The sequence below is a fragment of the Ovis canadensis genome, chromosome 7, assembly GCF_042477335.2.
Source record: "Ovis canadensis isolate MfBH-ARS-UI-01 breed Bighorn chromosome 7, ARS-UI_OviCan_v2, whole genome shotgun sequence".
NCBI lineage: Eukaryota > Metazoa > Chordata > Mammalia > Artiodactyla > Bovidae > Ovis > Ovis canadensis.
Genome location: NC_091251.1, coordinates 34,203,114 through 34,229,794, shown reverse-complemented (window position 1 = coordinate 34,229,794; position 26,681 = coordinate 34,203,114). Strand labels below are relative to the sequence as shown.

The 26,681-nt window shown below is 43.3% G+C and overlaps 1 protein-coding gene across 9 annotated transcripts; it reads right to left on the bottom strand.

Moving 5' to 3' along the window:
• Window positions 1-6,233: 6,233 nt before the first annotated feature.
• Window positions 6,234-15,574, bottom strand: HAUS4 (HAUS augmin like complex subunit 4). 9 transcript variants are annotated; one of them, XM_069595764.1, is made up of 10 exons: window positions 15,023-15,574; window positions 13,348-13,424; window positions 10,713-10,855; window positions 10,490-10,621; window positions 10,020-10,154; window positions 8,693-8,789; window positions 7,669-7,814; window positions 7,274-7,404; window positions 6,846-6,914; window positions 6,234-6,704 (listed from the first exon to the last, which is right to left on the bottom strand). In XM_069595764.1, exons 2-10 carry the CDS (start codon window positions 13,400-13,402, stop codon window positions 6,521-6,523), a joined length of 1,092 nt encoding a protein of 363 aa, XP_069451865.1. In that variant the 5' UTR covers window positions 13,403-13,424; window positions 15,023-15,574; the 3' UTR covers window positions 6,234-6,520. The 9 variants fall into 9 exon arrangements, with proteins under 9 accessions (XP_069451865.1, XP_069451864.1, XP_069451866.1 ...); XM_069595763.1 differs by having other exon boundaries at window positions 15,070-15,573; XM_069595765.1 differs by having other exon boundaries at window positions 15,205-15,434.
• Between the last annotated feature and the right edge of the window lie 11,107 nt (window positions 15,575-26,681).

The following is a 26,681-nucleotide window of genomic DNA, read 5'->3' as shown; positions in this document are numbered from 1 at the left end:
TGCTTTCTCAGGTGGTTGGGTATCTAAACATTTCTCCAACACCAGCTTTCCAGAGTTTTGATTGAAGCCATGGGACATGTTTCTAGAATTTTATTCACTTAAGATGACAAACAAGGCTTTCTTTGGTACATGATTTGCTCATTCCTAACTGCATGCCTTCACATACTACTCCTTCCCTTTTCTTCATCTTTGTCAGTTTTTCCAGAATTCAATCCCAAACTTGCCTGTACAAATCCGAATCAAATCTGCCTTTCCCTACCACGGCTCTGCCTTATGATTCCTGATTCAATTCTCTTGGGTTTTAGTGACATTTATTTGCACTTTCTGTTACCTGATATCCTTAGGTGTTTTTTGTGTGTCTACTATTGCCTATAGGTTATGAATATTGAGGACAGGGTCCATTTTTTTTTCATTATCTCTATTATTTCAAATACCTAAATCTAGTATGGTTCAAGATGAACACCTAATTAAATGAGGAAATGCTGAATGCCATAGTAAATTATCAGGAAGAACTGTTTTGAGATTATTGATATTCATTTCCAGATGCTAGCTACAAAAGGAAAATGTGCTTTTATCTATGAGATCCAGCAGTTGCCACCTTAACCAAGAATCAAACTCAGCATAAGTAATAGTGAGATATTCTGACCTGATGTGGCTCTAGGGTGATGTAATGTGAGGTACGTAATATCATCTATTAAGTATTCTTTGCAAGAATGTTTAAAGTGAATCTAATAAAGCCTGGAGCCCTACTTCCAGTTTACAGGAAATGTAGGCTTATAGCACTATGTCCAATAGAATTTTCTGCAATGATGTAAATGTTATCTGTCTACACTAATATAGTAACCACCAACCTACTGAAAGTTTCATTTTGTTTCACTTTAATTAAATTTAAATAGCTACTTATGGCTAGTGGCTACTCTATTGGACAGGAAAGGAACAATAGGTCGCTGTGAAGAAGGAAAGGGCCAAGAGAAACCATAGAGAAATACAGGAAATAGACAATGGAACATTCTATAAGGTAACTGGCTTGGATTTTTCAGAAAGTTAATTTTATTAAAAAAAAAAGTGGGAGGAATGATCTATTTCAAAAAAAAATTAAAGAAACCTAACGTTGTACAGGAGACAGGGATCAAGACCATCCCCAAGAAAAAGAAATGCAAAAAAGCAAAATGGCTGTCTGAGGAGGCCTTACATATAGCTGTGAAAAGAATAGAAGTGAAAAGCAAATGAGAAAAGGAAAGATATACCCATTTGAGTGCAGAGTTTCAAAGACTAGCAAGGAGAGATAAGAAAAGCCTTCCTCAGTGATCAAAGCAAAGAAATAGAGGAAAACAATAGAATGGGAAAGACTAGCGATCTCTTCAAGAAAACTAGAGATACCAAGGGAACATCTGTCCTTTATTGAGCTCATTTTTGCATGAAAGGACAGAAATGGTATGGACCTGACAGAAGCAGAAGATATTAAGAAGAGGTGGCAAGAATACACAGAAGAACTGTACAAGAAAGATCTTCACAACCAAGATAATCACGATGGTGATCACTGACCTAGAGCCAGACATCCTGGAATGTGAAGTCAAGTGGGCCTTAGAAAGCATCACTACGAAGTGGAGGTAATGGAATTCCAGTTGAGCTATTTCAAATCCTGAAAGATAATTCTGTGAAAGTGCTGCACTCAATATGCCAGCACATTTGGAAAACTCAGCAGTGGCCACAGGACTGGAAAAGGTCAGTTTTCATTCCAGTCCCAAATAAAGGCAATGCCAAAGAATGCTCAAACTACCACACAATTGCACTTATCTCACACGCTGGTAAAGTAATGCTCAAAATTCTCCAAGCCAGGCTTCAGCAATATGTGAACCGTGAACTTCCAGATGTTCAAGCTGGTTTTAGAAAAGGCAGAGGAACCAGAGATCAAATTGCCAACATCCGCTGGATCATGGAAAAAGCAAGAGAGTTCCAGAAAAACATCTATTTCTGTTTTATTGACTATGCCAAAGCCTTTGACTGTGTGGATCACAATAAACTGTGGAAAATTCTGGGAGAGATGGGAATACCAGACCACCTGACCTGCCTCTTGAGAAATCTATATGCAGGTCAGGAAGCAACAGTTAGAACTGGGCATGGAAAAACAGACTGGTTCCAAATAGGAAAAGGAGTACGTCAAGGCTGTATATTGTCACCCTGCGTATTTAACTTATATGCAAAGTGCATCATGAGAGATGTTGGGCTGGAGGAAGCACAAGCTGGAGTCAAGATTGCCAGGAGAAATATCAATAACCTCAGATATGCAGATGACACTACCCTTATGGCAGAAAGTGAAGAGGAACTAAAGAGCCTCTTGATGAAAGTCCAAGAGGAGAGTGAAAAAGTTGGCTTAAAGCTCAACGTTCAGAAAACTAAGATCATGGCATCTGGTCCCATCACTTCATGGCAAATAGATGGGGAAACAGTGGAAACAGTGGCTGACTTTATTTTTGGGGGCTCCAAAATCACTGCAGATGGTGATTGCAGCCATGAAATTAAAAGCCGCTTACTCCTTGGAAGGAAAGTTATGACCAACCTAGATAGCATATTCAAAAGCAGAGACATTACTTTGCCGACTAAGGTCCGTCTAGTCAAGACTATGGTTTTTCCAGTTGTCATTATGGATGTGAGAGTTGGACTATAAAGAAAGCTGAGTGCCAAAGAATTGATGCTTTTGAACTGTGGTGTTGGAGAAGACTCTTGAGAGTCCCTTGGACTGCAAGGAGATCGAACCAGTCTATCCTAAAGGAGATCAGTCCTGGGTGTTCGTTGGAAGGACTGATGTTGAAGCTGAAACTCCAATACTTTGGCCACCTGATGCAAAGAGCTGACTCATTGGAAAAGACCCTGATGCTGGGAAAGATTGAGGGCAGGAGGAGAAGGGGCCGACAGAGGATGAGATGGTTGGATGACATCACTGACTCAATGGACATGAGTTTGGATAGGCTCAGGGAGTTGGTGATGGACAGGGAGGCATGGCGTGCTGCAGTTTATGGGATCACAAAGAATTGGACACAACTGAGCAAATGAACTGAACTGAATATCCAAATGTTATGTATCAATCTTTATTAGAACCTAAACCAAGAAAAAAACTAGAGAAATCTGAATATGACCTGAATAATAACTATCATGAAATTATTGATTTTTTTCCCTAGTTTTTGGCTGCAGTGCTCAAGATCTTAATTCCCAAACTAGGGATCGAACCCAAGCCCCCTGTAGTGGAAGTGCAGCGTCTTAACCACTGGACCACCATTTTATTAGTTATACAGGGAGTGCCCTTATTTTTAGGAGTTGCCTACTTAAGTGTTTACAGAATGAAATGTCAGAAAGTCTTCAACTTATTATAAAATGGTTCAGGAAAAAAAAAAGTCTACATAACTCTATCTATAAAGAGAGAGTGGGCTTCCCTGGTGGCTCAGTTGATAAAGAATCCTGCTTGAAACGCAGTTGACCCAGGTTCAATCCCTGGGTGGGGAAGATTCCCTGGAGAAGGAACCTGCAACCTACTCCAGCACTCTTGCCTGGAGAATCCCATGGACAGAGGAGCCTGGTGGGCTACAGTCCAAGGGGTTGCAAAAAGTCAGACACAATTTAGCAACTAAACCACCATAAAAAGAGAGGAAGGAGGAGACAAAAGAGGGAGAGAGAGAAAGAAAAGCAAAATGTTAGTCATTGTTGAATATAGGTTAAGAGTATCCTGGTGCCATGAAAAGATGCTCAATATTGCTAATTATTAGAGAAATACAAACCAAAACTACAATGAGGTATCATCTCACACGGTCAGAATGGCCATCACCAAAAAATCTACAAACAATAAATGCTGGAGAGGGTGTGGAGAAAAGGGAAACTTCTTGTGCTATTGGTAGGAATGTAGATTGACACCAGCCACTGTGGAGACGAGTATGGAAATTCCTTTAAAAACTAATAGAGTTACCATATGATCCATCAATCCCATTCCTGTGCATATATCTGGAAAAGATGAAAACTCTAATTAAAAAAGATACACGTGGGACTTCCCTGGTGGTCCAGTGGCTAAGACTCCACACTCCCAATGCAGGGGGCCTAGGTTCCATCCCTGGTCAGGGAACTAGATCCCACATGCCACAACTAAGAGTTAGAGGCCCGCAACTAAGATCCAGTGCAGTAAAATGAATTTTAAAAAAAAGAAAGAGAAGATACATGTACCCCAATGTTCATAGGAGCTCTATTTACAATAGCCAACATGTAAGTATTACTCAGCCATAAAAAAGAATGAATGAAAAATGACGTTTGTAGCAACATGGATAGACCTAGAGATTATCATGCTAAGTGAAGTAAGTTGGAAAGAGAAATATCATGATATTACTTATTTGTGAAATCTAAAACAGTCATCCAAATGAACTTATTTACAAAACAGAGACAGACTCAAAGATGTAGAAAAGAGTCATATGGTTATCAAAGGGAAAGGGGGGGAGATAAATTAGGAGTTTGGGATTAACAGATACACACTACTATATGTGTAAAATAGATTTAAAAAAAACAAGGACCAACTGTATAGAACAGGAAGGCTGAATCACTTTTTACTGTACACTTGAATTAACACAACATTGTAAATCAACTATAACTTAAAAAATGAAGAAACTTCCTTGGTGGTCCAGGTAAGACCCTGTGTTTCCAATTGAGGGGCACAGGTTCGAACTAAGATCCCACATGCTATGTGGAGCAACCAAAAAATAAAAGCATTTTAAAAGTTTAAAAATAAAAATTGAATAGAGTATCCTGGTGCTTATCATACTATTCTTTCAAATTTTCTGTAGGTTTGAAAACATTTCCCTGAAACAGGTTAAAAATTATACATATAACTAAGCAATATGGACTATGTTAGAGTTTTTACATTAATCGGTATTGGGCTGACCCCACAGGCCTGCAAGCCTCATAGTAGCCCAGCCTTGAAACCAAAGAAAAGAGCCCGGAGACAGTGACAGAGACATCAATGGCTTCTTGGACAGGGAATCTTACACATCCACAGCCAAGGGTGCCAGAGAAACACCCCCCACCCCTGCAATGGCAGAGGGCAGGCTGGACATGACAGCAGTCCTCACTACTTGGGGGAGGAGGAGGTTATCATTTATAGGGGGAATTGAGTCAGGCTGGCTCATCAGTTACCAGGGAAACCAGTAGCTGGGCCACACCCCTCCCAGCCCCTCAGGTTAACAACCTAGAAAGGCAGATGTTTTCCTTTAATAAGCTAGCAGGCAGAGCCCTTCTGATCTAAGGGGTAAGCAGGTTCATGTGAGTCGGGTGCCGGTGAAGCAGGGACCGGTCAAGCAGGGAAGGTACAGAAAGCAAGAGAACAGCTATCTTGAGTGGCCTGACCATACAACCTAATTGTTTGTTCATTTTGTGTGGGCCAGCACTTATAGATAAATCGAAGCAAGCACAATTTACAGAAAAATTTAAAGCTGAGTCAAAGACCTTAATTTTACCTATGATCAATCCAAAACCATCATTATATGATCTTAGCAGAAGAGCATCTTGAGATAGTCTCCCTGGAAAGTGGTTTGAGAAGCTGAGTAGGGCCTTCTAAATGAGGGTGGTCTTGGGCTTCTGCTTGCAGTAACCCCCAACTGTGGTATTTTTTTAAAACTGACATCTTTATTTCCTGTTCAGATTTTTTTTGAAGTGGGTTCCCCCACCAGGGATTGAACCCACAGCCCTTGGAGTGCAAGCATGTAGTCTTAACCACTGGACCACCAGAGAAGTCCCCTGTAGTCCCCACCAGTCAGGGCCCTGCCTTCTTCTAAGCTAAATAGACCAGGGAACTTGGTTCCTCAGGGTAATCTTCTCCCACTTTCTGCTCTCAGAGAAAGACGTAACCCTCAAACCACATCAGAGGGAAGCGAGAACACAAATGCCTTGTGTCCCTTCCTGTAACCTAGCTGGGTGCCCAGCAGCTTTATCATACCTGCCCCACTTACAGCCATAGTGACAGAATAGTATCCTATCCATCTGAGTGTCCTGGAGATTAATTCTTCAAGAGCAAGCCCAGTTTTAATCCACTTCTGCTGTCTAAGAATGAAGCCTCTAAAACCCCACATGCCAGGCTGGCCCTTTTACCCCTCACCCTTCCAGTAAGCATTTGGAAGCCATCTCTGCATGCACTCAAGTCTCCCTCCTTATCCATATAGACTTTGATGTTCTTTTTCTATCTTTGTCCAAACAAAAATGACTAAAGTCAACATCATCACTTTATGTAGGCGATAATCAAATAGGATACAGGGCTGACACAAATCACTGAACATAAAATGATACAAACCTGTTACATTTTCTAGAAGAGACTCAGTCATTGTAAACAAGGAAGAAAAACCAGAAGAATGCCTAAAGGACTGTAGTGTTTTGGACAAATGTCCCCACACGCCCTTGAGTGAAGGTGGCCTCTGGTGGAGGTGGTCCTTTCAGCAGGAAGACAAGGAGATGGTTCCTCTGCAGAAGCCACGCCTCCTGGCCCCACCCACCCTCAGCGGTAGGCCTTGTTGAACTCCTGGAGGGTCCAGCGCTTGTTCTCAGTCGCCTGCTTCAGTTGGGTGTACTCTTTCACCAGCTTGTCAAACTCCTCCCCGAGGACCTCATAGGTGTTCAGGACCTGTCGGGACTTCTCCATGTCCTGCTCTTGTAGACGAATGGCCCCCTCCAAACGGTCCCTAAGAACCCAGGCACGGGAGATACAATATAAGGATCTGGCTCCTCAGAAAGTACACAGAAATGGGAAGGCACAAAAATGAATGAGTCTGGAGGGTGTGTAGTGTGTGGAAGAGCTCTATCAGGCTTTTGGGAGTTCTCACCTAATGAGACGATGAACTTCCACTTTCTCAGCAGTGTAAGTGTCAGACAAAATCTTTAGCTCTTCCATCCTGACCAGGGGAGGAAAGAAATGTCAAGCTGAGGATCCTGGACAGCAGCAGACTTAGGAATGGGACACAGGACCTGCCCATGGTCAACGTATGGATTGAGCAGTGACAAGATAAGCAAAGTCATTCCAAATTCCTGAGCAATTTAGCTCACGGTAAAGCACCTATTTCAGAAGGCTTTAAAATGAAAGACCCAAGAATGCTGACAGCTTTAGAGTAATCCAAATGCTAACAGTGCTATGTGACATTTACTGCACACCCACACGGTGTCAGGCATGGCAGAGAGGAAAGCGATGAGGGAGAGGGTTGGAGGGGTGGGGTGTGAGATGGAGTCTCTCAGATCCACAGGGGTCACAGCTCACCGTAGCTTAAGGATCATTGCGCTGCACTTGATCTCCAGGTACTGAGCATTGATGCGGTCCAGCTCAGACTGAGTCTTCAGCCGGTGCTCCTGAAGAAGCCTCTGCAGTAAGGCCAGGCAGCGAAGTAGCACCTGAGCCCCCAGGAGGCAGGAGGAAGAGGGCAGCCACAAAAGACAGCAGAAAAGAAGGCAGATCAGAAATCCCTGGCTTTGGAATTCCCTGATGGTCCAGTGATTAAGATTCTGTGCTCCTACTGCAGGGGGCACGGGTTCGATGCCTGGTTGAGGAAGATCCATATGCCACTTGGCATGACCAAAAAAATCCCTGGCTTCCCTAGAAGGGCCCCTGGGGTCAGAGTAAAAGAGAAGGGAGGCCACCCCACTGCCCTGCCAGACCTGGGAGTAGGTGGCACTCTTCTTCTCCAGCAGCACCATCTGCTCCTTCTGCTGGCTCTTGGCAGCCTGGCACTGCTGCTTCTCACCTGCCAGAACCTCAGCGAGGTTCCAGACCTTTGCTGCTTTCAGGGTTTCACTGTCCAAATCTGGGCAAAGAAACAGAATACTGGATGGGAAAACCCTAAATGCTCCTGCCTTTTGAAAGCCGTATCTCAGTACCCCTCTCATACATCCAGCCCTACAGATTCTGTCTTCCTTACAGGTTTTCTTCTGATGGCCTGATAAAAACAGCCCAGTTCTCATAATTAAGTTCTCTCCATCTGCCTGCAATGCAGGAGACTGGGGTTCAATCCTTGGGTCAGGAAGATCCCCTGGAGAAAGGTATTCTTGCCTGAAGAATTTTATGGACAGAGGAGCCTGGTAGTCACAAAGAGCCACACACAACTGAGTGACTTCACTTTCACTCTTACTCTGAATTCCAAATGTGGCCCTTGATTCTTAAATCACAGAAATAAAGACAAAACAAGAGGCTTCCCTGGTGGCTCAGTGGTAAAGAATCTGCCTGCCAATGCACAAGAGGTGGGTTCCATCCCTGGGTGGGGAAGGTCCCCTGGAGAAGGAAATAGCAACCCACTCCAGTATCCTTGCCTGGGAAGTGGACGGAAGAGCCTGGTGGGCAACAGTCCTTGGGGTTGTGAAGAGTCGGACACAACTTAGCAGCTAAACAACAAACACAAGGTGGATACTTATTAGCCTGAACTTTCCTCCCTATTACATTCTGATTCTCTTAAGAAGAACTCATCCTTCCTTGTAGCAAGAGGACACTGCCACTCAGCACCTGGCCAAATGAGGGAATCCACACAGAACTCCTCACTCTTATTCTACCAGCAAGGGAACAAAAAAGTAAGCATTTCCAATGCTTCCCAGCTTCTGTCCCAAATCTAAAATTCAAACACATTATTCTCAAAAGAGCAGACCAGGAACCCTGAAGGCCAGCTGTGAACAGGACACAGCCGGCATGCACCTGAACTGGGATTGTGGTAGCAGAGCACAGTGAAGCATTTCTTCTTGAGCTGCTCCTCCACTTCCAATGGGAGCCGGGCTCTCATCCACACAAAATCCTGCAGCCACAGAAGAGAAGGGGGAGATGCAGACAGACAGCCGGAACTTGGAAGATCCAGTCAATGAATACGTGATGATAACAATCTCAATGATAACCAAAGGAAATGCATCGAGAGTCATCAGGGAGATTTAATTTCAAGTCACCAGGGAGGTTAATGTTAGCAAAGACTACAGAGGCTGTCAAGATCCCATGCTGAGGAAAATGTGGGGACCTAGGGCACTGGAAGTGCCTCTCTGCAGTTTGGCAATATGTACCAGCGTGTTCTATGTGTGTGGCCTGTGAACTGGTGATCCCACTTTAAGCACTAACACTTGAGAAATAATCATACAAAGACAAGTATGAACTAGTACATTCCTATCATTGTGGTTTCTACCAGCAAAAATGTGGAGACAACCTTAAATTAATATCCATCAATAAGGGTGAGCAAATTATGCTACATCTGTACAATGAAATCCATCTGTGATTAAAACTGGTGATATATAATAAGGACACTGAGCACTAACTATATGCCTGGATACTGTGCAGAGATTGCTTTAGGAAGAGGAGAGGAATAAATTAGGATCTTGGGATTTTCATATACATACTACTATATATAAAATACATTACCAACAAGGACCTACATACGGCCCAGGGAACTCCAATATTTTATAATAACCCTTAAGAGAAAAGAATCTGAGAAAGAATTGATATATAAGTCTTAACTGAATCACTTTTCTGCATACCTTAAACTAATACAACATTATAAATCAACTATACTTCAACTAAAAAAAAAAAAAAAGAGTACCTTAGAGGGTATCATCTTGTTTACAGTAATTTGAAAAGTAATATATATTTGAAAATAATCATATATTTGAAAAGAAGTCCAAAATATATTGAGTGAAACAGATTATATTCTATATATGCACAGGAGGTATAATACCATTTATTGGGTTAGCCAAAAAGTTTGTTCAGGTTTTTCCACAACATCTCATGGAGAAACCCAAATGAACTTTTTGGCCAACCCAATATGTCAAGTTATACATAATAATACTGCATTTATTTCTAGATTTAGTATTTCAGCTCTTACTTTCTTCCTCGTAATGTTTTTTCTTTCTTATTTACTTAAGTTCTACCACCATGAACAAGTATCATTCTCACAGAAAGTTTAACCACGAAATGCTTCAATACATGGGAGAATTTAAGCCATTTCCCTTCTTTGGTCCCAATATCCGTCCCCCCAGCCCCTAACCTCTGAGGGTGGCATGAGCTCCAGAAGATCCGCCTTCTCCAGCCCTAGAAGTGGAGGCACCTCCCTCTCCTGGCTGGGACCTAAGAGCCGTGTCAGCTCGGTCACGAGTAGCCGCTGTTCAAGGGTCTCATGAAACTGGGAGAGAGGATAAAAAGCAAAAAGAAGTTACTAGAAAACTTTTCCCATTCCGCCTCCTCCATCCTCACGAGCAGTTCTTCACATATCTTCTAAGTCCTCAAACATGTCATCCCCTTTAGATAACTCTCTAGCTGCAGTGCTTTCTCCTGTCAATCTTCCTTTTCAAAACCCTGACAACACACTCACCTCTTTCCCCATAACTACAGTCCCTGTCTTTCTTGACACCCGTTACTCAAAACTCCTATTTCCCCCATATCATAGAATCAAAGGAAGCCACAGCGGTCCCTGTCATTCCTACAGCTGCTACGAGCACTTCCTGCTTCCTGCCTCACCTTTCTGTCCTCAGAAGTTAAATCTGTATCTTGTGTCTTCACATAGTAGTCCACAAGTAGCTCTTGAATGACTCTGTGTAAAATCTCAGACCTTAACCATGTTGTCTTATGCAGTCGAACTTCCTTCCATGCCTAGAAAACCGAAAAAATCCCAGGTGGGAGCCCCTCTCTCTCAGAAGATCTTTTTCTTCCTCCCAGTCAGCCCTTCTCCCAGGGCCCTTACCTGAGCCTGCTCCTTTGCCAGCGTGAGGCTTAAACCACTCTCGTCCATGTGTTGTGAGAGACTCAGCAGTAGTTGGCTGAAGTGTGGGTTCTGTAACAGGTCCTCTTCACTCAGGTTACAAGGAGGAAGCTGTTTGCTGCACACTTAATGAGACGTCCCCCATAGGGACCAAAAAGCAAAGACAGCAGTACGGATTCAATTTATATAATTGAGCATAAGATACAGGAAGGCAAGGGTCAGTAGCTCAGTTATGTCCATGTTCAGTGGACACACTCATGCTCACTCATGAGGACTCTTTGCGACCTCATGGACTATAACCCGCCAGGCTCCTCTGTCCATGGAATTTCCCAAGCAAGAATACTGGAGCGGGTTGCCATTGCCTCCTCCAGGGGATTCTCCCAACCCAGAGTTCGAAGCAGCATCTCCCTAGGATTCTGCACTGGCAGGCAGATTCTTTACCAATGAGCCACCTGGGAAGTCCCCATAATTGAGCATAACTCTCAGCTTAATACTCACTTCCAAAAAAAACCCTTAGGTTTTTGGTAGGGACATTTTCTAAATCAAATGAAATTTTTTTAAAAATAGGGAATTCACTGGCGGTCCAATGGTTAGAACTTCATACTTTCACTGCCAAGGGCCTGGGGTTCAATCCCTGGTCAAGGAACTAAGATCCCTCAAGCCTTGTGGCACAAGTAAAAAGTTTAAAAATCCACAAATAAACTAAAGGCAGTTCTCAAAGTAACAAGCATTTATATTATATACAAGGGCGTTAATCAAGAATTAGAGAACAAGCCTTAAAAAAAGCTAAGATCCTAGAAAATGGAAATACAGTTGGAAAATATTAGACAAAGAGAAACAAGAATAAGGGACTCTTTGGTAGGACTCACCACACTACCTAAAATGCCTCATTCATACATAATAACTAGAGTTTTGGGGGACGGAAAAAAACAACACATGTACAGTTCCAACTTGGGATGTAATCTCTGGTTGCATAAGCAAGACTGAGAGAGGGTATATTCTTAAGAATAAAAAATTTAACTAACCAAATTCTCTTTATTGTAAATAGACTGAGTACCCTACGTAGATGCAGAACAGTACACGCACGAGAAAAAGTGCAAGAAGCCAGGTTGTTGCTCACTTGCTAAGTCACGTCTGACTCTTTATGACCCCATGGACTGTAGCACGCCAGGCTCCTCTGTTCTCCACTATCTCCCAGAGTTTGCTCAAATTCATGTCTATTGAATCAGTGATGCTATCTAACCATCTCATTTTCTGCCACCCCCTTCTCCCTTTGCCTTCAATCTTTCCCAGCATCATGGTCTTTTCCTTTGAGTTGGCTCTTCACATCAGGTGGCCAAAGTATTGGAGCTTCAGCAACAGTCCTTCCAGTGAATACTCAGGGTTGATTTCCTTTAGGATTGATTGGTTTGATCTCTGTGCAGTCCAAGGGATTCTCAAGAGTCTTCTCTAGTACCACAATTTGAAAGCATCAATTCTTTGGCTCTCAGCCTTCTTTATGGTCCAACTCTCACATCTACACATGACTACTGGACAAACTATAGCTCTGACTAGACAGACCTTTGTCAGCAAAGTGATATCTCTACTTTTTAATATGTTATCTAAGTTTATCATTGCCAGATTCCATATGCTCAAGGGGCTTTTTTTTCCATCTGTTTTCCCACATGCTTTCTGCTGGGGTCTTCTATTTTACTTTCACATACCAAACACATTTTAATTCTCTGGACCATCATACCAAAAAGTCCTTTCAGAAAATTAAAAGTCTCTTCTTTTTTTCCTCCCAAGGCATTAAAAACTCAATATGGAAATGGTCAAAATATAGAAGATTGATGTTTTCAAAGGACTCAAGATAGAGAAAACATCTGAAATGGGCAAAGAATTCAAATATGGAAGGATTCTGAGATTTTAGAGGATAAGATATGAGAAAATTCAAGACACAGCTTTCAAAAGTTCACTCGCCACTCTTGTCATCAGGATATGGTTGCTAACACAGCCTGGGAACATCTTGAAATTTTAGTCTATTGCACTAGCAGGTACTGAACAGGCGTTTGTATAATCTGTCTTTCAATAAGAGAATGTTTATAATCATCAAGGATTCTAGTTTCCCTAGGAACTTAGGCTTCTGTGAGAGAAACCATACTGGTGAACATTATCAATCCTTTTATTTTTTTGGCCACACCTCGAGACGTCTTAGTTCCCCAACCAGGGGTTGAACACGGGCTACAGCAGTGAAAGTGCCAAGTCCTACCACTGAACCACCAAGGAATTTCCCCTTTTTATTATAGAAGACAGTGCCCTAGATCACACCATTTTGGGACTTCCCTGGTGGTCCAATGGTTAACAATCTGGCCATGGGTTCAATCCCTGGTCTGGGAAGATTCCACATGCCTCAGGGCAACTAAGCCATGTGCCACAACTACTGAAGCCTGCATGCCCTAGAGCCTGTGTTCTGCAACAAGAGAGGCCGCGGCAATGAGACGTCCTTGCACCCCAACTAGAGAAAGACCATATGCAGCAATGAAGATCCAGCACAGCCAAAATTAATCAGCTACTAAAAAAAAAAAAAAAAGACCACTCTGGATAATTCTGCAAACCTCTTGCAAATGGCTGCCCTTACCTTGTTGCAGCATTTCCATCCCTTCTCCAGGCGAGCAGAAATCCCCGGATGCCATCTGCTTTTCTGGTGATTCTTATCTGTCCAGATGAGTAAAAGAAAGCAAAAAGATAAATAAACTGGCCTGGCTGCCCCAGAGAGACAACTACCTTGGGTTCAAATTTCTGTTGTCTACAAGCTGGGGAGGAGGAACACCTCTTACAGGGAAGGACTATATCACACATCCTAGGTCCTGTCTGAAAAGAATCCTCCTTGGGAAAGAAAACTTTCCAATTCACTAAACAGAAGGATGCCTGCTCCCGGCCCCCTAATGGCACCCCACTCCAGTACTCTTGCCTGGAAAATCCCATGGATGGAGGAGCCTGGTAGGCTGCAGTCCGTGGGGTCGCTAAGAGTACTGAGCGACTTCCCTTTCCTTTCCCTTAAAACTGAGCCGCTGCTTTCTAGTTGAGTGAGCTGGGGAAGGGGAGGGGGTAGAAATCAGTCTGGTTTTTTTTCCTCCAAATAACTCAGCTATCAAATTCCACAAGAGTTACTTGTGCTTCTTTAACTTGACTTTCATCTGAGATCTGTTGGTAGCTTTTGATCATTAACTCTAGCAACATCCTTCAGGAGTGACACATCAATCCACACTTGAAGGAAAACAACTGGTTTTCGCATAACAGCATTAGGAAAGAGCACCTGGAGGAAAGAGCATGACAGGAAGACTGACAGCGAGGTCAGTGCCAGGAGAGGAACGCAAAGGTGTGTTCATGTGGCTGAGGCCTGGACGCGTGAGCCCTCAGTGTTCCGTCAGAACACCGAGGACACGGAAAAGAATGCCAGCAACACAAAGAGGAGGTAAGGATGGGCACAGTCTGGACTCTAGAGACAAAACTTTTCCCTTGACATTATTCCCGCCACCCCCTCACCCCCTCCCTTTTTTTTTTTTGCTCCAACCCGCCTCTCTGTAAGGTATCAAACTCTTCAAGAGCAGCTGAACCTCCCAAAGCAGAACATAGGTTATTAGGATTTAACACTTCATGTTCACAGAACATTTGGTTTACTTCCTGGTTTTATGAGTAACATCAAAGTAACTACTCATTTGTTTTGTAACATGGTCTAGAGGGGGACTGAGTCGGAATACTTAGACTTAATTTGCAGCTCAGCCCAGTTGCCTCTGTGTGAATTTAAGGGAAATGCTTTTTGGTGCCAAACTTTTTCCCACCTGCAAAACTGAGATAACGACTCCTGCCTTGGATGAGACATTAAGAATTAATAACACAATCGACTTGTCAACAAAAGCCACTACTTAGTTAAGCTCAGTGTTTTAGCGATTCTGTTTATCAAAGATCTAAGCCTGCAAATAAATTCTGCAGGCGCAAACTTCGCTCACAGAAATGAGAACCAACCCAAATTTAAAGAGTCAGCTGTTCTTCCCTCCCTAGGGGAACTGCCCTCTTGGGGTTTTTAGGGTGATTTTCTTTACCCTTTTAAAGTCTTACAGGGAGTGAATGGTGGGGGCAATCAAGCTCGATTCTCCACCCTTTGCACTCAGACGTGTTAAAACGCTGCTACAAGGACCCAAGCATTTAAATGTTCTGACTCAGGCGTCTTTTAAATTCTTAGAGCTGTCTTTACACGCTGCACTGAACGTTAAATTGATTTTACAGGTATTTTCACAAGATGTGACCCTTACAGGGCCCGAGATGAATCAAAATGCGGAGCGCGCTCTCGGACGCCTACTTTCCTGCCGTCTGGTAGCCAAGGATTCCCAAGGGCGAGGGCGGTCTCGGCGGCCGGAGACCGCGGACTGGCCGGCTTGACTCTCCCAGCGCTCCTTCTCCCCGCAGCGCCGCCCGCTGACCCTCCGGAGCAAACCTGCACAACAAGGGGCAGCTGAAGCTCCCGAGGCAGTGCCGAGGGGGCTGAGGCGGGCAGGTGGGCAGCCGGTGGCCGCAACACTGGACCGCCGCCCGCGCCCGGCCTCCGAAACCTCTCGATCCGGCCGGGCGCTGGGGCTGCTGGAAGCTAGGCCTGGGCAGACAGCGCGGGAGGCCGGGGGAGGGGAAAGGGCCCCAAACGCCCAGGAGGCCGCGTGGGAGGGAGGGGCGGTGCCACGCTCGAGGCGGGAACGGCAGGCTCCGCCTCCAGCCGGGCGCGCGCCCTGCGTCTTCCAACGGCCAGAGGACTGGGTGTTTGGAGTCCGGACTGGGAAAGGGAGCAGGCAGACTTCTTTGCCCTTTCTCCTAGGCACCTCCCCCACGTTGAGGGAAAATGTTGGGAAGATGGTAATAATTGCCAGCTTTTACTGAGGGCCCACAATGAGTCAGACTACGCTAAATGTTTTACTTGCCTGGCCCTGCCCGGTTTAGTTCTTGTGTCCTACGAGGAAGTCACTATCATACCCATTTTGCAGAGGGGAAAACTGAGGCGCAAAGAGGCTAACTGGCTTATTCAAGGTCGCTGATTGCAGTGTAAGCCTGACCTCGGGGACCTCTGAACTGCCCCAGACATGCCACCCATCTGCAAGTCTCCTTGCTCAGGTGCTGCCAGCCCTGTCTCTTGAGGTGGCTTCTCCACTTTTCCTACTGCAGGTTTCTCCTCTGCTCTCTTCTTTATTTCTCATCCGTCATCAAAACCTCTGTCTTCTTTTTTTGAACTACAGGGACATTTATTGTTTGCTTAACCAGAAATCTGGAGCTGGAGGGGGGTCCTAAGACTTCTTAGGTTTCCCTGGTGGCTCAGTTGGTAGAGAATCTACCTGCAATGCAGAAGACCTGGAGAAGGGAATGGCAACCCACTCCTACTTGCCTAGGAAACCCCCTTACCAGAGGAGCCTGGCAGGCTACAGTCAGTCCATGGGGTCAGGAAGAGTCCATCACAACTGAGTGACTAACACTTTCACTTTTCAAGACTTTTTAGTAGCTCCCTGATCTCAAGATCGTTTGCAATTCTCTTTGCAATCCCCTCATGGTCAAAAGGTGGCTTCAGAAGTCCAAGAAGTACATCACATTCTCTCAACAGCATCCTAGCAGGAAGGAAGGAGAAGAGCCTTCTTCCTGTAACAGTCTGAGAAGAAAATCTTTTCCAGAAGCATCCACAAGACTTTCCCATATGTCTCATTGTCTCATTTTTTGGGTCACCTCGCCACCCTTAGCCCAGTGAGCCAGATGTCTTCCATTTGCCCCCTAGATCCACTTTCAGCTCTTCAACACCCTATGTAGAAGGTAAGGACTACTCAGTATCTGTATTCTCTGACTGGTTTCAGTCAATGGGGGATCCCAGCAGGAGGTGGTAGGGAGAGAAAGGATGATTCCCTTGACATCCTCTCTGGGTCTGACTTCAGGCTGGCTAAGGTTCCCCCAACATTTCTCTGTTTTAACCACCCCCCACCCTTTTTTCAAAGTCAACTGGAATCTAGTCATTAGGTTCAGTTTGGTTCAGTTCAGTCACTCAGTCATGTCCGACTCTTTGTGACCCCATGAACGCAGCATGCCAGGCCTCCTTGTCCATCACCAACTCCCAGAGTTCACCTAAACTCATATGCATCGAGTCGGTGATGCCATCCAGCCATCTCATCCTCTGTCGCCCCCTTCTCCTCCTACTCCCAATCCCTCCCATCATCAGGGTCTTTTCCAATGAGTCAACTCTTCACGTGAGGTGGCTGAAGTATTGGAGTTTCAGCCTTAACATCAGTCCTTCCAATGAACACCAGGACTGGTCTCCTTTAGGATGGACTGGTTATTAGATGAATTAGTTTTAAAATATTTATTGCTAAGTAAATTGTACCAACATTATGAAATTTCTTGCATCAGAGAAGCAGGTGGGGAGGTGGGAAAGGACTCTCAGGACTTGGTGTGCTGGGTGGCAGAGAATTTAACCTTTTCTTTTAATACCAACTAGAGAATTCTGCTAGCAGCAAAACATAGAGAAATAGTGTGATCCAGTGCAAAAATTTTATGTCCCTGGTCATCTTGTCAACTGCCACCTTTCGTGCTTAATGTTAAAGTGCTGTCATTTTCTAAGGCTTTTAAAAATCATTTCTGCTTCCTCAGTTCTGTAGTGCAGCATCATTAAATACCAGGCATAATGTCCCTAACAAATGGCAGTTGGAACAAAATAGCAAGGATGCTTTGGTGACTCAGAATTGATCAGAAATCTACTGAAATTTCATGTATCCTATTTGCCAAAATTTCTAAAATGGTACTACAAAGCTTTGGCTAAGTAGCTCCAAAGTACTGGAGGAGTGAGGGGGTGAAGGATACAGAGGCCTGTCTTGAGGTAGGAGGCAGGAGGGGAGAGCCATGGGAAGTCGTGAACTGGATCAAGTCTTCATATGCAATTATCTGTTCCATCTCTGTCTCTAACAAACTGTGTGACCTTGGATTTCAGGTTCCTTATCTGTCAAAAGGAGGAACTAACATATTTCCAGCTCGTCCAATCTCACAGTGTTGATGTAATGATCAAATGAGATAATGGCTGAGAAAGTTTTTTGGAAAGACTATCAAAGTGAGGTGTTTTTAAATTGACACTTATTAAGCACTTATTAAGTGCCTTGGGAGAGACACAAAGAAAAATAGAACTCAGTCCCTTCCCTGAATTTCATAATCTAGTTCAGAAGATAAAACATACACATGAAAAGCAAATAATACATGGCAGCAAAAAGGTGTCAAAAGAGCAGTTTAAATAATAAATACCAGAAAAACCTGAGGGAGGTAGAGAATTCTTTCTGCAGGAATGGATAGGGAAGACTATGAAATGAATCTTCTCTTAGCCAGGCCTGAAAGGAGAGGAAACTTAGATCGTTTAGAATGAAGGAAACATCCCAGCAAGTGGAGGCAGAGACAGGGAGTCCAAGCTCCATGCTGGGCCCAAGAGACCAGACCAGGTGAAGCCAAAAACATTATAGTAAGACAAGAAAGTTGAAGCTTATGGACCATCCTTGCAGTTAAAACTGTTGCAGGACTTCCCTGGCTGTCCAATGGTTACGAATCCACACTTCCACTGCAAGGGGCACGGGTTTGATCCCTGGTGGGAAAACTAAGATCCCACATGCTGTGTGCTGTGTGCATGTATTGAGGCAAAGAAACCAAAAACCCCTGCAGCAGGATACTGAAAAAGAGTCTTACAAACCACATCATCTCGTGTCCTTGAAGAAAAGGAGAGGCCCCCTAGAATTCATTCTCTATCGCTCCCTTCCTATCGCTTTATTATGGACTTAAAAAAAAAGAAAGTTTTATTGAGGTATTTTGGCATACAATATTTAAAGTGTACCACTCATTAAGTTTTGACATAACTATACATCTGTGAAACCATCAACCATATTCAACACAGTGAACAAAAGCATCATTCCCTAAGTGATTACATGTGCCCTTTTATAATTCCTCTCTTTGGCCCCTCCCAACCACTGATCTCCTTTCTGTCACTATAGATTAGTTTGCACTTTCTAGAATTTTACATAAATGGAAACAAAGATGCACTCTTTTTTCTCTGGCTTCTTTCACTCAGCATAGTTAATTTTGAGTTCCATGCATATTGTTGCTCTTCTCAATGATTCATTTTTTTTCAATTCCTGTCTTATTATTGTTGAGAAGTACTATAGACCCTCTAAAGCCTTAATTTGTTTGAGTTTGTATTTAAGGAGGTGCTTCCTCCATGACCCCAAGGTACTTAGCATCACACAGAGGCACTTTTTTTTTTTTTTTTTTAATGAGGCTGCTTGGCTTGCAGGATCTGAGTTCCCCCACCAGGGATCAAACCCATGTCCCCCTGGGGTGGTTAAGCAGAATCCTAACCACCGGACCACTAGGGAATTCCCACGTTATTTGTTGAAGGGATGAATTTTGACCACCTCAACAGTGCCTAATACCTTATATAGTTATGTTTGTTCCATGGAATTCTTGGTCTCTTAGGCCAGCATCTTCATGATGGTGTTCATCTCACCTTCTGCTATACCATATGCAAAATAACAACCACTCACTTCTTAAATGTTTTTTAATGATAAAGCCAAGAACATACTCAAGTGTTCTTGAGCTAGACTCTGGGGGAAGGGGGAAGGTGCCAGGCGGGTGGTGGAAAAAGATAAATTAGGCATCACTCCTGCTCCCAATGTAGCTCTACCTTCTTGAAGACACTGCTCTTCATCAAGTTTTCAAAAAATATGTTTTAACTTGATAATAAATGTAAATGGGAGTCTGAGAAAAAGTCTACTTAACCTTTCAGACTTGGGCCATCCCTTTGCTGCATTGTTTAGAATTACAGAGAAGAGTAGAGATTTGCTGAGAATATTGCAGGGACTCTGCCTCCCATACTGTAGCCAGGAAACAAAACCATGCTCCAACAGAGATTTTGGGTGAGCAGTTAGTATTCTACTTATCTAACTAATGGAAAGGTTTAAGTAGAATATCTTCTCCCACTGAAAATTTGGGCTTAAATAACCAGTTTTACAGCTAGGACATTAAAAATAGCCATTGAATTATGGAACCACGCTTAACTGAGGAATTGTTTAGAAAAGAATGTTTTAAAAGCCATACCACTTTAGGGTGTTCCTGATTGCCTAGTGGTTAGGACTTGGTGCTTTCAGTGCAGAGGTCTGAGTTCGATCCTGTTCAGGGAAACATTCCACATGCCTCATCAGTTCAGTTCAGTTCAGTTCAGTCACTCAGTCGTGTCCAACTCTGCAACCCCATGAATCGCAGCACTCCAGGCCTCCCTGACCCTCACCAACTCCCAGAGTTCACCCAAACTCATGTCCATTGAGTCGGTGATGCCATCCAGCCATCTTGTCCTCTGTCGTCCCCTTCTCCTCCTGCCCCCAATCCCTCCCAGCATCAGTCTTTTCCAATGAGTCAACTCTTCACATGAGGTGGCCAAAGTATTGGAGTTTCAGCTTTAGCATCAATCCTTCCAATGAACACCGAGGCCTGATCTCCCTTAGAATGGACTGGTTGGATCTCCTTGCAGTCCAAGGGACTCTCAAGAGTCTCCTCCAGCACCACAGTTCAAAAGCATCAATTCTTCGGCACTCAGCTTTCTTCACAGTCTAACTCTCATATCCATACATGACCACTGGAAAAACCATAGCCTTGACTAGATGGACCTTTGTCTCTGCTTTTGAATATGCTATCTAGGTTGGTCATAACTTTCCTTCCAAGGAGTAAGCGGCTTTTAATTTCATGGCTGCAATCACCATCTGCAGTGATTTTGGAGCCCCCCAAAATAAAGTCAACCACTGTTCCACTGTTTCCCCATCTATTTCCCATGAAGTGATGGGACCAGATGCCATGATCTTAGTTTTCTGAATGTTGAGCTTTTCATAGCACTTTGAAAGTATCTGAAGACAAGTAGCAAGAGTATTGTGGTATTATGGACTCAGAAGCTAGTTTCAGGAAAAAAAAATTTTACAGACAGTCAAGAGATTTCAGAATTATTTTCAAGGGTGTTCACTGGAAAATGAAGGTATTCAGAGCTGCAACTATTGATGATTAAGCTAGAAAATTTCATGCGTATTGTGATACATGATTTAGGAAGAAAACAAGTGAATAAAGAAAATATGTAATCAACCTATGACATCAAATGAAAATTTAAGAACAAATGTTCATAATGTGCCATTTTTGCAAATGTTTAACCCTTCTAAGGGGATTTGAAACCCAGCCCTTGTGGCTTCAAGGGTTGCCTGACTGTTCATGGAAACTTTTGTTATGCAGACTGGAATGAGCCTGGTTTTACTCTGAGACACTATTGCAAACCAGCATGTAAACAAGGAAATTTTGGATCTCAAAGAAAAGCTGAGAAATTTGGCTCAAAAAATGGGACAGATTGAAACCATTTTTACCAAAGGAATATGAGACAGTTAAAAGAAATTGATTCAGAAAAAGACTCCTATCATTTTGAAAAGCTAGACATGAGGCACAACGTGTTCAGTTCTTGTTATAACTGTGTGCTGCTGTAATGCGCAAACACGTGCCAGGCTGATAAAGTATTTCCCTGGGTTTTAAACTGATGATGACACTGTCTCATACTGAGCTGCATATGAAAGAGATTTTCTCCTTTAAAAATTGTGTCAGAACCAGTGGGAGAAACAGACCTACCAAAGGGCATTTGGAGGTTCATGCTTGGGAAGAACATACACTGTAAGTTTTGAAATGCCTCCTATGATTAAAGTGTTATACGGAAAAAAAAAAAAGCAAAACCTTGAGGAAGTTAGCAATGTGGCATACTTTCTATATTCCATTACCAAAGAGAAATTTTGCCAAACTAATTTATAGTGTTCAAGCACGGTAGCTAAGTAGATTAAGAGTTACATCTGGGTTTCTCATGACTGGGTTGCCTTATAAAAACCCAGGCACAGATATTTCTGGAAAGCATGCTTTTCTTGGGCAGCTTTTCAAAATTAATTTATTGATATTTTCAAATGATTAATAATGGGAGGCTCTAGTATGGATGTGAGAGTTGGACTGTGAAGAAAGCTGAGCACCAAAGAATTGATGCTTTTGAACTGTGGTGTTGGAGAAAACTCTTGAGAGTTCCTTGACTGCAAGGAGATCCAACCAGTCCATTCTAAAGGAGATCAGTCCTGGGTGTTCCTTGGAAGGAATGGTGCTGAAGCTGAAACTCCAGTACTTTGGCCACCTCACACGAAAAGTTGACTCATTGGAAAAGACCCTGATGCTGGGAGGGATTGGGGGCAGGAGGAGAAGGGGATGACAGAGGATGAGATGGCTGGATGGCATCACTGACTCGATGGACGTGAGTTTGAGTGAACTCCGGGAGTTGGTGATGGACAGGGAGGCCTGGCATGCTGTGATTCATGGGGTCACAAAGAGTCAGACATGACTGAGCGACTGAACTGAACTATGGACGGGGAGCCCTTGACCGTCCAAATCAAGCGTTACTGACGCAAAAGTCCGTGGGAGCCAGGCAGGTAATTAAAGTGTGCACAGTCCAAAGAGTGCTGGGGACTGTAACAAACCAAGGAAAGAATACATCAGATAAAGGAGCAGCCTCATTCAGTTCCACCCAGTTGTTGCCTTGTGGGAATGGAAGCCCAGGGGTGACAGATCTTCTCATTATGCAAAAAACCTTAGAAACCCTGCTCTTTGTATATAATATCCAGATTTTTATGTGAAATCTCTTGAACTGTGAATGCTAGCAACCAGTTATCTTGTTCGTAATAGCTTATTGTTATTACAGAAGCAGTACACGTGCATTGTATAAAAATAGAAAAACGTAGGCCAACAGCAGCAAAACATTTTCCCACCTCTCAGAGAGCACCACCGTTAACCCTTACTGCATATCCTTTCAGATCTTTTTTATTCATAGATATGTAGACATTTTAAAAGCAAAATGTGATTACCCTGCACGTGTGGTTTTGGTATTTTATTAATGATTTTGACCTTTCCGTCTCACTACATTTTCACCCCATCTAATCCCCTCTCCATATTAAAACATTTCCAGTTGACCACAAATACCTTTTGTAGCAATTTGTTTAAACCAATAGGAAACCAGGACCATGTGTTTTCTTGCTCTTGTGTGCCTTGTGTGTGTGTGCTCAGTTGCTTCAGTCGTGTCTGACTCTGCAACCCTATAGGCTATAGCCCACCAGGCTCTTCTGCCCATGGCATTCTCCAGGCACTGGAGTGAGTCGCCATGCCCTCCTCCAGAGGGTCTTCCCGACCCAGGGATTGAACCCGAGTCTACTGCATCTCCTGCATTGCAAGCAGATTCTTTACCGCTGAGCCACCTGGGAAACACATTGTGAACCTTAAGTCTCTTCAGTCTAGCAGTTTAGGCTTAAATATACATTATCTGCTGACTTGCTGAAGAGAGCAGGCAAGTTCCCCTGCAGACTGCCTCACTTCCTAGTGTCCATTAGTTTGCTTCCTCTGTTTCCTGTAAACTGCAGTTTGTATCTAATACTTCTTTTGGGGTGGGGAGAATATATGCTAGGTTGGGCTATGTATTTGCCTCACACCAGAACTAGTCTATGGGTTAGCAGTACCAGGACAGTTTCCAGGATATGAGTGATGACAGTCTGATCCCTCCAACATTTGCTTACATTTTTGGCTTCAAAACTATATAAACTGACAGTGTTACTTGGCACTGTATGAATGTACAGTTGTCTCCAGTCATTTCACCTATAGTTTTTAACACTAATTAATAATTTTTGCTGGCTTCCCTAGTGGCTCAGCTGGTAAAGAATCCACCTGCAATGCAGGAGACCTGGGTTTGATCCCTGGGTTGGGAAGACCCCTTGGGGAAGGGAATGGCTACCCACTCCAGTATTCTGGCCTGGAGAATTCCATGGACTGTATAGCCCATGGGGTCGCAAAGAATTGGACACAACTGAGTGACCTTCACTTCACTTCAATAATCTTTGCTAGGACCAAAAATTTTTCTAGAGTTCACAAAATGCCGTTTTTCCAATTCTGTCATTTTTCTACATTTATTAGAATTTTTCCCTCTTCAACTAGGATTCAAATTAATACTATAAAAAATAATTTCCAATGGGCCAAACTCAATGCCTACAGGTTGCTACCTTCTGATCAACACTTTAAGCCAGACCAGTCTCACCACTGTCATCAGTACCCTGTGCATTAGGTCTCTTATTTGTAACACTCAATTTCTTTGCACTTGTTGACATGTTGTTTGTAATCTTCTCACTGCATTTTATGTGTTTATTTATCTCCCTGGCTAGACTGTGACCTCCTCAAGGACAGGGACTCTCCTGTAGTATATTTCCTTTGCTTCTCCTAATGTGCTCTTAAAGGTACTTTGGTGATTGCTAATTATAATTAACAAAAAAGCACTAGGAAGAACCCAAAATTTTCATATTGTCTCTTGTGTTCCCTGGCTTTCCCACTAAAACTTGTCCTAATTATCTATCATAATGAAGTGCTTGTCTTATTTACTTATGCCCTGGGAGTCCCTGTGATGAGGGGGAGGGAAGAGGGGAAATAAGCCCTTTATTAATCTTCAAAAGTTGGAAAGCCAATTTCCAGTTTTGTGACCTTGGGTAAGTTCCATCATCACTCAAGAGTTTCTATGTCTTCACTTAGTAAAATGAGGTGATGGGGTTATCTCTGAACTCACACCTCACCTGGCTCTAACACTCCCCGATACGAATCTAACCAATACCTTTTAGTAGGTGTTCCTCCTAACTCATCTCTCCCTCCTTGAGTAGCATCTTGGCTCCCTTTATGTGAGTCAACACTATCCTTTCTAAGATGAGATGAAGTCATACCCATGATGGACAGAATTTGTCTCTGATGACTTCCTGACCATCATAATTAGACTGGTCTAATCAATGGCACCCCACTCCAGTACTCTTGCCTGGAAAATTCCAAGGACGGAGGAGCCTGGTGGGCTGCTATCCATGGGGTCACTAAGAGTCGGACACGACTGAGCGACTTCACTCTCACTTTTCACTTTCATGCATTGGAGAAGGAAATGGCAACCCACTCCAGTGTTCTTGCCTGGAGAATCCCAGGGATGGCGGAGCCTGGTGGGCTGCCGTCTGTGGGGTTGCACAGAGTCGGATATGACTGAAGCGACTTAGCAGACTTAGCAATCTCTATACAGTCATCAAAAACAATACTGGGAGCTAACTGTGGCTCCTTATCACCAAATTCAGACTTAAACTGAAGAAAGTAGGGAAAACCACTAGACCATTCGGTGAAAAAGTGAAGTGAAAGTGAAAGTTGCTCAGTCGTGTCCCACTCTTTGTGACCCCATGGATATTCTCCAGGCCAGAATACTGGAGTGGGTAGCCATTGCCTTCCCCAGGGGATCTTCCCAACCCAGGGATCGAACCCAGGTCTCCCGCATTGCAGGTGGATTCTTTACCAGATGGGCCACCAGGGAAGCCCCTAGACTTTTCAGGTATGACCTAAATCAAATCCCTTACAATTATACAGTGGAAGTGACAATAGATTCAAGGGATTAGATCTGATAGAGTACCTGAAGAACTCTGGATGGAGATTTGTAACATTGTATAGGAAGAAGTGATCAAAACATCCCCCAAAAGAAATGTAAAAAGGCAAAATGGTTTTCTGAGAAGGCCTTATAAATAGCTGAAAAAAGAAGAGACGTCAAAGGCAAAGGAGAAAAGGAAAGATATACCCATTTTAATGCAGAGTTCCAAAGAATAACAAGGAGAGATAAAGCCTTCCTAAGTGATCAATGCAAAGAAATAGAGGAAAACAATAGAATGGGAAAGACTAGAGATCTCTTCAGAAAATTAGAAATACCAAGGGAACGTTTCATGCAAAGATGGGCTCAATAAAGGACAGAAACGGTATGCACCTAACAGAAGCAGAAGATATTAAGAAGAGGTGGCAAGAATACACAGAAAAACTATACAAAAAAGATCTTAAGGACCCAGATAACCACTATGGTATGATCACTCACCTAGAGCCAGACATCCTGGAGTGTGAAGTAAAGTGGTCCTTAGGAAGCATCACTATGAACAAAGCAAGCTAGTGGAGGTGATAAAATTCCAGCTCAGCTATTTAAAATCATAAAGATAATGCTGTGAAAGTGCTGCATTCAATATGCCAGCAAATTTGGAAAACTCAGCAGTGCCCACAGAACTGGAAAAGGTCATTTTTCATTCCAATCCCAAAGACAATGCCAAAGAATGTTCACACTACCGCACAATTGCACTCATGTCACACGCTAGCAAAGTAACGCTCAAAATCCTCCAAGGAAGGCTTCAGTAGTACTTGAATGGAGAACTTCCAGATGTTCAAGCTGGATTTAGAAAAGGCAGAGGAACCAGAGATCAAATTGCCAACATCTGTTGGATCATAGAAAAAGAGAATTCTAGAAAAACGTCTGCTTCATTGACTGCACTAAAGCATTTATCTGTGTGGATCACAACAAACTGTGGAAAATTCTTAAAGAGATGGGAATACCAGACCACCTTACCTGCCCCCTGAAAAATCTGTATGCAGGTCAAGAAGCCAACAGAATTAGACATGGAACAAAAGACTGGTTCCAAATTGGGAAAGGAGTACATCAAGGCTGTAAATTGTCACCCTGCTTATTTAACTTATATGCAGAGTACATCATGCAAAATGCTGGACTGGATGAAGTACAAGTTGGAATCAAGATTGCTGGGAGAAATATCAATAATCTCAGATACGCAGATGACACCACCCTTATGGCAGAAAGCAAAGAGGAACTAAAGAGTCTTTTGATGAATGTGAAAGAGGAGGATGAAAAAATTGGCTTAAAACTCAGCATTCAAAAAACAAAGATCATGGCATCCAGTCCCATCATGACTTCCGGTCCCATCACTTCATGACAAATAGATGGGGAAACAATGGAAACAGTGAGAGACTTTATTTTCTGGG